Below are 11,957 nucleotides of genomic sequence, written 5' to 3' on the forward strand. Positions count from 1 at the left end.
TTAATTTGCACTAAAGAACAACACTTTTTTTTTTCAGATATACTTCTCTGTTTATAGAAATGGAAGCGGACTTCGTTCCGCATATGCAATTGGTTTGCTAAATAAGAATACTTCATTATTGCTACAAACTTTTCAAAGTAACATCGCTGATGTATCCGAGGTTTCTATTCAAACAAGAAGATGTTCAATGACATACAAACCTCCTAACACCAATGAAATACAAATAGGTAGGCAAGCAATATTTTTCAATACTTTTCAAGAATATTAATATGTGAGGCATGTTATGGCGCCACATGGATCTTTTTTTACAAAGTTGTTTTATTTTCATTTTTACCTAAACATTATATGATCAGTTTAAACGTTTGTTTATAAAATTTAAGTTTTATAAGCGAGGGTACCCAGTTTAAGTTTATAATTCAAACATGGCCCAGAAGTTGCACAAAACGCATCTGCTTTATAAGTAATTTTGTAATGGTACGTGTCCATTCATTGGGGCTCTGCTCTCTTATTAACATTATGTTGTTGTTAAAGACTTAGCAAATGATGCTTCTGCTGATTTGTCATCTAAAGCCTTTGAGGATGAGTTTATTCGAGGTCTTTGGTTATCTAACCTTGATGTAGACCGACCAATAAATGATTGTTCATGGATACCGTCATCTGAACCAGAAGGACCCTTCCGTGTAAGTCAAGCTGTATTGTTGAATCTCCCGTTCATTACCATTAAAGCCCTTGTCGCCTATATCTGGCGAAGCGACAGGCTTTTTAAACTGGAAAGGTTTATGCGGTAGCACCACGGGTGTTGGGGTAATGGGCCAATCCTGGTCCAAAACCTAGGACAGCGGTTCCCAAAGTATGGGTCGCAACCTAAACATGGGTCGCACAGGGTGGAAGAATGGGTCGCGCCTAAGGTGATTCAAATTTATTAAAACGAGTTTTTTTCTTTTTAAGTGCTCGGGTTAGGTTTGCGTTGTAGTTCAGCCCTATATTTAGGTTTTTTTCTTAGCTGTTTGTTACGAAATAGTAGGCATTTACACGTGGATTCATTGCGTCATAATAGCGATTATTTGACCTGGCAATTAATTACGACATAATAGCAATTCACACGTCGATTATTTGCATCATAATAGGGATTGACACGTAAATCATTGGGCATGTAGGAGGTTTAAAACAGGCTTGAATGTTAAAGAGGCACATGCATCGTACTTTAGCCTTTACGTGCGGCGTATTTTAGCCTAGGTCACAGAATGTCTATTGTTTCGTTTGATCTACGTTACAGATTACGTAATTTGTTGGGGTTTATTGGCTGGGAATTAGGGGTTTAAGGTTTTCACTACCATAAAACAGTGCGAAAACAAGTCTATAAAGTCCCTTAACGTACGTAATACATCACCATTGTGACAGAACATAATACTATAGACAGCAGGTATCAGTGAGGCCTATTAAACATTTTGAACCCAAAATTTTAGGTGGCAACCAGCTAAAGAATTACCTATGGGTCGTGAGATGCTCATAAAACTCTGATTTGGGTCACGCTAAAAAAACTTTGGGAACCACTGACCTAGGACCAATAGCATGTCAGGCTGTGGGACCTCACCCAGATAGAATAGAATAAAATTCTTAAATTTTATGACTTTTTTAGTTCTAGATCAAAGATTGGCTTTTTTACCCATTAAACTACATTATTTTTATAAATTATTATTTATAACTATTTCTACAACCTTGAAAAAAGTGGGTGTAAAAGTGATGAGCCTCAATGTCTACTTTATAAAATAATGCTGTCCAGTTGACCATTTTTTTTCATTAACGCTTCTTGTTTCACACAGCTTTGCGAAATAAGAGAAACATCACAGTGCAGTATCACTGTGGTTTTTATACCAGGATCAATTAGTGGTGTAGCAGTTAATGAAAGTAATCTTCTTTGCGCCAATACTCATTTTTTAGCTTCAAATCTGAAACGTTATGTGACCGTACTACCACGATGTAAGTAACTGAACCAAACTGAAATAAAAATCAACTTTAAACACAATTATCAGTTCATTGAATTTATTTTCAGACGTAAACTCATCCGTACCACTACCAGTGTGTAGAAGCCAATCAACAACAACCCAAATGACTTCAACCACTTCAATGGCTACATCAGGACTTGTAAACCCAACAACTGACACCACAGCAATAACTTTCTCACCAACAACAACCGATACAACAACATTAGTATTAGCTTCTACAACAACTGGCATAGGGACAACATTGGGTTCTACAACAACTGGCATAGGGACAACATTGGGTTCTACAACAACTGGCATAGGGACAACATTAGGTTCTACAACAACTGGCATGGGGGCAACATTGGGTTCTACAACAACTGGTATGGGGACAACATTGGGTCCTACAACAATCGGCATAAGGACAACTACAACAACTGGCATACCACCAACCACATCATTGAGCACCACGTCATCTACAGATTCAACCACATTAAACCAAACAATAATTTCCACAACTGTGTTTGACACAACAACAGATGCTGTGAACACAAGTTGCCCACCTTGTCCACCATGCGAGGATTTCTGGATGATAATTGCAATTGTGTTTATCATTCTTTTCATCATAGCGCTGATCATCATCGTTGTTTTGATTTATCTTCTTTGTAAAAAAAGACGAGATCTTGCTCCTAAAGATGAGGTGAGTGCGAATGAATAAATAAATGTAACTTACTTTATCCTCACATGGTCAGTCGTTAAAACAGGTGTCCATACACCTTGTGCCAGCTTACGAATTACCATGTATGTTACTTTGTGGGTGATTATTTTTGGGGGATTTTTTTACATATGGTTGACAATTTGGACAACCTATTAGTGACCCCTGGGTTGGAGCGATTGCCATTAAGTGTCTTGCCCGAGGACACATACGCCCACAATGGTAGCAGCGACGAGCCTTGAAACCATCTGGTTTGCATGCAGTCGCGCTAACCCCTTTGCCGCGGCGCCGGAGTGGCGTTGTTCGTAAACAATTCCTGGTCATTTCATCCTTATAGTGTTAACGAAAAAGTCAAAATAAAGAACTTTTGTAGCTACACCATAGTATATGAATGGTGAACTGCTCAGTGATAGTTCACTGTTAACTAAAACCAAAACTCTTGTTTCTTAGGATTAATTTTATGTATAACCAAGTAATTATCTTACGTGGCATACTCTGTTTTGTTTAGAAAAACATAGGAGTAGAAACTGGACCTACAGACAATATAACTCATACTGATGGACCAATTCCTATTATTCCTGACAAACCAAAACCCCCCAGGTAATTATAATTCAATAATAATAATAATAATAACTTTTATTTGTCTTTTTGATTAAGGTAGCGAAGATTTGGAAATATTTTAAATGAAAAAAACAGATATGGCAACAAAACAACAGTTGTTGAAACATGCTTACAGTTAAAACATATTTACATTTAATTGGAAGAAAAAGCGTGGCCGCTACTCCTGGCAAATAAACGAGCCATTTACTTTAATTAAATTCAACTTCTAATAGAAACAAATATGTGCATAAAATGTATATAAATATCAACAATCAAAGTTTGTTGCTCCATGCTTTACTTCTTATAACAGGGACTTACCACCTGAGCCAGTGCCAGCAAAGCCACAGAATATAAAACCTGAACCTCCCATCCTCCCTCCACATATATTAGGTTTGTACATAATCAGTTTTTTTTTAATTTTACTTAATGCTGATTTTTAATATCATTTCTTTGAATTTTCAACATTGTCTCTTTAAAAAAAGCGAATTTTTTTAATATTTTAATTTTAGTGTTTTATTTTATTTGATGAAAAATTGATCCATAAATTGTAATAATTATCATTTGATAGGGTTAAAAAGGCTGGCTATTTTTAAAGTCACTGATGAACACCTGGATAAATTGTAATAATTATCATTGCATTCCACATATTATTTTATTCCCAAAATTGACAGAGCCGAGTTTTGATGTTCCACGAATGGCAAGTCCCCCCAGTAATAAAGAAGTGAGAGGAGGAAAGTTCCAAACCTCCATCCACCCGATGAATCTTCCTCCCATCCAACCTCCTCCATTATCTGATCGATTCGTAAGTTTGCATTGGTTTAGACTTCTGTTTCTAACTGTAAGGGGGCCACAAATAGGGGCCACAAGCAGAACTGTGTTTCTGTCATTGTTTTGTTTAGAAACTAATTGCTATAAAGTGGTGAACAAAAAAACAGGCATATACATAAATGTATCTGTATGGGTAAATACAAACAAATCTACGTCTGAAAGGGACCAGAAGACTTGCATATTTATATTTTATATAAGGACAGGTTTAGTTCCATGGTGTACAAGTTACTATATACCTAGAATATGCAATAGCACTTTGGCCAACCTACAAAAATGTATTTTATATGTTTACCACTATTATAAAAATTGACCTCAAGGAAATGCCCAATAAAACTTCATCAATTTTATATTTTCCACCTACCCAATGTAAAAATGTTATATTGAATTTATTTTTGAAACAAAAATTCATGGCTTGAATTAACCATAGTGTATCCTGCTGTGTTTATTTAAATCCCCCCTCCCCCCTTTTCACTGGTCAAGTGCTTAAATAAATAGGAAGCGCACTTTATGCCCAGTTAACAAAAGGGATTGTCCAAATTGTGTTTTTTAATTGTCAGTTGCCACGCCAACGCTCGAATATAGACGAGCATCGAAACAAGCAACGATTGAAAAGAAAATACTCTCAGAAACATCAACTGGACAGTGAGGGTATGTTGTTTGCTTAGTAAACCACACAAAGGACCATTGACGCTTTAAAACTATTCAAAATATTTTTATTCAAAGCACGCACGAGGCGAAGGAACCATTGTATTCTTGCTGTGGCAGAAGTTTTGATTTCATTACAATATATTTAGACCAAACAAACATGATATGTGTAGTGAATAGTTCTCTCTCTTATATGAGGCAAATGGCTGTAATTAATAAGGGTTATGTTTCTAATTTAAATTAATGAAAAAATTTATACTTGTGTGATGGGGCACACTGTAACACATGCCGGGCATGGTAACACAGTAGCTTTTTATAAATTGTTGGTAACAAACAAACCATGAAGAAAACACCAAAGTTTAGGAACTTTTGGTAGTTGATTTTATTTTTGTGTTTTTTCTGTATGAGCTGCTAATTTTGACAATCAAATATTGAACACTTGGTTTCAGTGTCTTACCTAAGCATACAGGCAATGGTAGCCGCATCAAGCCTAGAATTTAGTATCCTTTAGTTAAGTGGCGCATGCTCCAACCACTGTTCTATGGTGGTGGAACTTGTCTACAAAACAAATAAATGACCCCCATGTTTCAACATACAGATCCTACTGCACAGCAAGCATACAACCAAGCACAAAGTGAAGTAGATTCTGTTCTTCAACCAAGCACACCAACTGTGTTTCAACGACCCAGGTAACAACACAAATTATATAAATTTAATTTTCTTAACAAAGAAACGAAATACTTAAAGCTAATGGTAATTTGGAAAAAATTATATTGTACAATTTTTGATGTGCCATTTTTTAGGATTTTTAAGTACAAACGTTAAATTTAAATTAAGCATCAAGTTTTACCCACTGATGTCACTAAACTGTAACACATGGATGTATTTTTACAATCTTCTTAACCATAAAAAAATTTAACTATAAGAGACTAGTCAATAGTGATATATTAATATAACTATAAAATATTCTATAGTTTTTTTATTTTAAACAACAGTAATAACGTTATAAAAATTATGCAACTTTTTTTTGATTCTTTTTTTTATTAAAATTTTCAATAAATTCATAATATTTCTATTAAAACAGAAAAAAAATGCACAAGCGTCAAGGTAAAATGAAAGTTCCAGATCACCAGGTTGATCCAGATCTTAATTTATTATTGGGTCAATATAACCAACCACCAGGACATTATACCCAGCTCAGTTCTTCTGATACAACGCCTAAAAAGCCCGACAAAAGTGAGTCTTTACTCTATTTTATTCTATGTGGATGAGGTCCTATACGGTTGCATGGCATAGGACCTCAGAATTGCGGCAGAGTTGACCCATTTCCACTGCTATTGATTGGGTATTTAGTAGTTGTTACTGCTATTTTTTTCCACTATTAAAACTTATACCTTAAAATTATTAGTTGCAGTGCTTTTTTACAGAACATTAAAAATTAGTTTAGTTTCTAGCACTGCCTACTTTTTTTGCCAAATTCAATTATAACCTCCTTTTTTAAAGTTGTTGTATCTAACTATCCATTTGCCGTTTTTAGTAAAGCTGTATTGTTTATAACTTATTATCATTGTATAATTTAGAATGTGTAATTGACAGAAAGTTTTAATTTTTGTAATTTGAAATATAGCTGCAATATCAGATGGCTAGTATTAAAATTTATAAAAAGTGCCAATCATACATTATTTGTGCAAACATTAACATACAAATTCCAGGCAGTGTTATCTAATCCAAAATGGCATTTTCCAGATGTGGTTTCACCGAATGACACCCGTGAGAGGATGGCTGCTTTGTTAGAAGATGCGTTCAGTTTAATTTCCCCACGTAGTAACAGGAGTTCAGATATTCCAAAACCATTGTCACCATATTCACTACAAGAATCAATGGTTAATATTTACCTTTTTATTTAAATGTAACTTACCTTATCCTTGCATGCCCAGAAAACAACGTTTGTTATAACACAGGTTGTTCTGTTTTATACACTCCTCATCTTATTTAGTAGTAAACAAATAACATTTAAAGAATTTCAAAACGGTAATCTTCACGACTCCCATAGACTGTTGTTAATTGTTTAAACACGATTAGGGTATTTGGATATTATGTGCTAAAGGGGGCCCATCTTCCCCTACCGTACTGTATATCTATCAATATGACAACCAAAAAAAAACCACTGGAGTATCTTGCCCAACGACACATTGATGGCATGTCATATCATTATCCCAAATAATATTCTCCCCATACATTGCATAGTTCCCTGATGATCCTGATGGAGTACTGATGCCCGCTCCTCATGGAAGAGGAGATTTAAATCCCAGGAATCGATCTGTTCCACCAGTGCTTGTGGCGAATAACTCAGGTTTGTCTTCATCATCATTTGTTCAAATAAATAAATTTATGTTAGTTATTTATCCCAGAGTGGTGGGGAAGCAAAAGTTTTTGTTTAACTTTTGCCGTATTTCATATACATACCCAATGCTTGCATAAGAATTACCACATATGCAAGTCCGTGGGTGATATTTTAATGGTTAGGGGTGTTTTGTAATGGGGCTAAAGAAATTACCTTATTTTGTGTGTGTTAATGTACAATTTCAACAAAACAATACCAACCACTGGGTTTGGGTAACTATGTACTACTTTGAGAACTCATGCGCTGATAACATTTACCATTAAAGTATGTTATTGTATGTTTAGCTATCTTACTCGTGCTTCTCTATGTAATGATAAAATCTGCCAATTAAAATATTTGATTACCAAACTTAATACAACTATCATAGTTCCTTTCTGAGTCAAAAGTGTTAATTCCATGATCTTTAAACCTCAAACAATATTTTCCCCAAAATAATTAAACTTATTGCAGGTAAACCTCCGTCATATTTGGTGCCCTCTGCAGCCTCACCGAGTGGCCAACCAACGTATATAACTCCAATACGAAGAACTAACGGTCCAGGTATAAAAAATATTGTAATCTGCGTTTACACAAACACGTATCATGTACTGTACAATATGAACTAAATTATATTTTCCTATTAAAGTTGACATCCTACTTAGGTTAACTGCATCAATGTAGAAATAGTTTTGGCTTGAATAATTACTGTCACTTATTTGTACTAGCATGGTGGGCCACATCTTATGCTATAACACATGTGTTTTATTTTATATAAAAAATTGCGACGTGACTGCACCTTATCTGTGCCATTTACACATAATTTAAACATATGACCACACATGAAGACATTGTGTTACGTAACCAGTCATACTCACGTACAAGTTACCAAGTAACTACAAAGTTTGTGGTTGATTTTTTTCTGTGGGAATTACAATTTTAAAAACCCATAAGTGCCTTGAATTTGATCAGTGACAGTCTAGTAATTTGTCCAACACAAATTGATGTTTTGAACCCATTACCTTTTGTTTCATAGTAAAGTGCTCATACCACTATACCATGGCACTATTATATTTTATTTTAATAACTCTATACATGGTACATTTTCATAATATTCATACTCCTTATATAGCAGGTAACACATGGACACCATACCGTGCATTTGATGAAGTATCACGCCTTCAATCCTCACTCCCTAGCAACGACAGCGACTTACAATCGTCCCCATCTTTACCTCATTCAACTGATAGTCCGACCAACACGACCCGCTACCCACCCCTAGTCGATCGGAATAGTCAACTAAACTTTCCCTCAACGTCCTTACCCGGTAGCGTCTCCGACAGGTCAGTGGTGAGAGAAATTGAAGACGAACTTGCCCGACTTACGGGCGCTCGTTCCCCGCATAGTTAAACGTACTTGTGCCAAAATTTTCACCTTATAGTTCCAGTATTGCAATTTCAACATTGTGTTTTATCTCCCACATTGTGCTCCCTATTATATTGCATTGGTTTTTATTACAAGTGTCTCCAATTGAATTGTGTTATGGTGCTGACCCGTGTTACGTACTTAATGTGTTGATTCCGAATTGTGTTAAAATAGTTTGTCGTTCACAACGTAACTGTGAACGCCCAGTCAAGTGTTTGTATTATTTACTGTGAGTTTTGTAAAACTTAAACCCATTTTCGGGACATTTTCTATAAAACAGCATTTTTTATGCGTTTCTGTAAAATGGAATCCAAAAATTGTGAAGCATTACACTTATCATTGAAACGCCACTAGTACTGAACGATATTGAATTTATTTTAAAGTTACTTATTACACATTCACTGTAACAACAGTTTACACAACTAAATATTGCTATGTGTTTTACAAATGTATTGCAAAACGCCAAATTTTACCACCAAAACTCTGTAAGTTTTACTTGTATTTTAGTGTTACGTCGTTCCATGTAGTCCTAGTTCCTTTGTTATACGTAGTAGTAGCTTTTACATATTTTCAGTCTATTCTGCTATTATTAGCGAAATGTTTTAATAAATATTTGATATATATTCGTATAAAAGGTTGCATTTGTTTCGTGTGGTTTATTTTGGTTACAAAATCGTCATCACTGTCAAAGTTTGTTAATTAAATGTTTAAGAGCAAGAGCGGTCGGTCGTTTTTAGTTCGTATTATTTATAAGTATATAGTAGGGTCGGGGTGATAGGACACCTTTTCATTCTAACCAGTTTCTAACGACTACCATAGATCATTAATTGTTTAAAACAAGATCAGGACATTTTGATATTATGTGCTAACGGTGTCCCGTCTTCCCCCACCCTACTATATACGTCTGTGTCGAACAAAAAATTCTGATATGATACATATGTCCGTCCCGAACAAAACAAAGTGACTAAAAATACGCGAGTTCAAAATAAGTGACCGTGTCGAATAAAAGAATGTCTGTAATGAACAAAGAAATGTCCACGACGAACAAAACAACGACAGTCGTTATCGCAGTTTATATTTTCTTGTTTCGTGCATCTCGTGCCCGCGTATGAGTTACCATGTAGGTATCTTTGTGGGTGATTATTGTTTGACAACTATTTTTATTTTTGTGTGAAGGACAATTTGGACAATCCATAAGAACCACTGCTAGGTTTAATCAATTGTCGTTTAAATGTCTTTGTCACGGACAGCACTTAACAACTGCCGAGAATCTCCGACCCGTGTATCGTCTGGTTTAGAGGCGATGAGCCTTTATAACCACTGTGCCATACTTAACCTATGATTCGAGTAGACCCATTTTAAGCTTATTCAAAGCTGTAAAATCAAAGCCGACATTTTTTACCCTATAATTCCAAACCAATATAGCACCTTTTCTCACTGCTCTATTTTCTCCCCCAAACCACTAAGCCCCGCCTTAACCCCCTTGCTTTGTCAGCTTTGAATTTGCGGCTTTAAATTGCATGGAGACCGAGTGTGGCTGAGGTAGCGAAATGTAGAAATACTTTAAGATAAATTCAACCGAAGTTCGTCTTCTATCGTAAAAAAACACAACCTATAGCACGATATAGTGTCGCATACAGCACCTTACTTTAACACAACCAATCGATAACTATACTATTCTAAGTCCAACGAGTCATACTTGGAATATATTTAATCCGGATGTCGATTTCTTGGAATTTATACTTCGTATTATCGATATATTTGAGATTATAATTGATGACAACAAATAAGACTGACAACAACAACGAATTCCCATTTGCCCAATTATAACCAATGTAACAATTGCTTCTCGTCCCATTTGGCAGTAAACGAAGAACCTTCAAATAATTATAAAACCGTATCCTCAGGACTACCATAGACTGTTGTTAATTGTTTAAAACAGGATCAGGATACTTGGATATTATGCGCTAAAGGTGTCCCATCTTCACTAAATATGATGATACGATATAGTTTAGGGTGGGGTAAGATGAAACATGTTTTTGTTTTCTTTTTACGTACCATTTGGTTGTAAGCAAAGAATATTTACGGGGTAAATAACCGTAGCGAAACTTTTTATGCACAGAGGGTTTATGCTGTATTTAGTTTCAATAAGTTGAGTTCAGTTTTATAAAATACGAAACTGAATCGTTTAATATGCGGTCGACATGGTCCCGTTATTTCCGCAAACGTCACAAACAAATATCTCAGCTCACATCCTGGTTGCCACGAGATACCTCGATTGTATAATTTGAGGCCTTTTATGCATTTCCTTGAACTGAGTATAAGCCCTACTATTCGACATGCGCTCATAGGAAAGTTTAGGAGTTGCCTGGATAACACTGTCGCTGTATTAACTAAACAGCACAGCACAGCGAAACTATGCGCTGGTTTCGATGTGTTGTTTAATTAATACAGCGACAATATTATCAATCGGATCCTGGAGTTGGATCAATACATAGGCGGTTCGCAATGTTAGCATTTGGAAGTGGATCATATATACTGTCGTGTGCGCTTGCGACAAAAAATTGTTGGAAATTCAACAACAAAATATAATCCTTGTTAGGTTGGGAGAATTAGATGGTCGCCAGAGAGCGTTGCATGCGTAGGTAAAAATATTCAGTGAACCAGGTTACGTGGATAAAAGGCGTTTGTATTTAATTTTTGTGCAACGTTCCGCAAAGTTGGCGCTGTAGTCAGCTTATGGTTATCGATGAGTCAGAAATTATGTTGGTTATGAAGAGGTCGTGCCTTACTCGTTATACGTTCCACATCGAGGTCGAAAAGTGACAAATTAAATTGCTTTGGTTCAGTAAAAGCTCATAGCCCGTGGTAAGAGTTGTGCAGCTAAATGTTTTGATAAGGTAACCCAATTTGTTATTGGGATGTTAGCATCACTACCGTGTTACCTGGTAAAGGAAATGATTATGAATCAGAGAATACTACACATAGTGAATATACTTTTGTTCACAACAGGATAACGTAAATCACTGTTGCGGACTCGGTTAACATACATGTGCGGAGGTTTATTAAATAGAATACAGACAGAATTTACTCGATTTTAATCGCGTTTCGTTCGATCATTCCCTTTATATAGGTATTAATTGAAATTTAAAGGTGATTGTCGTATGAGATTCGATATGTAATTAGGTGCCCGCAGTTTTAGTAGCTGGAATTAAAAGATGTGTTTTTAAACCGTGGCTGGTGCGCGGTATACTTACCGTCGACGAAGGGAAAACTTGATCTAAAAATACAAGTTGCGCAATCGCCGGGTGTTTTCTCTGGCAGCAGTTTGGTGACAGCATACACGAAAACAAATTGTGCATCAAGCAAGACTGTTTTCGTG

At 35.8% G+C, this 11,957-nt stretch overlaps 1 protein-coding gene across 3 annotated transcripts; it reads left to right on the forward strand.

Annotated features, from left to right (window-relative positions):
* The first annotated feature begins 32 nt into the window (after window positions 1-32).
* LOC100180515 lies at window positions 33-9,219 on the forward strand. 3 transcript variants are annotated; one of them, XM_026834213.1, is made up of 15 exons: window positions 33-227; window positions 532-680; window positions 1,824-1,980; window positions 2,054-2,312; window positions 2,346-2,682; window positions 3,206-3,297; window positions 3,608-3,687; window positions 3,969-4,099; window positions 4,683-4,773; window positions 5,369-5,459; window positions 5,855-6,006; window positions 6,517-6,653; window positions 7,018-7,123; window positions 7,625-7,714; window positions 8,283-9,219. In XM_026834213.1, exons 1-15 carry the CDS (start codon window positions 188-190, stop codon window positions 8,558-8,560), a joined length of 2,190 nt encoding a protein of 729 aa, XP_026690014.1. In that variant the 5' UTR covers window positions 33-187; the 3' UTR covers window positions 8,561-9,219. The 3 variants fall into 3 exon arrangements, with proteins under 3 accessions (XP_026690014.1, XP_018667196.1, XP_026690013.1); XM_018811651.2 differs by having other exon boundaries at window positions 2,054-2,682; XM_026834212.1 differs by having other exon boundaries at window positions 2,054-2,682; window positions 8,286-9,219.
* The last annotated feature ends 2,738 nt before the right edge of the window (window positions 9,220-11,957 follow it).

The sequence above is a fragment of the Ciona intestinalis genome, chromosome 4 (assembly GCF_000224145.3).
Source record: "Ciona intestinalis chromosome 4, KH, whole genome shotgun sequence".
Classification (NCBI taxonomy): Eukaryota; Metazoa; Chordata; class Ascidiacea; order Phlebobranchia; family Cionidae; genus Ciona; species Ciona intestinalis.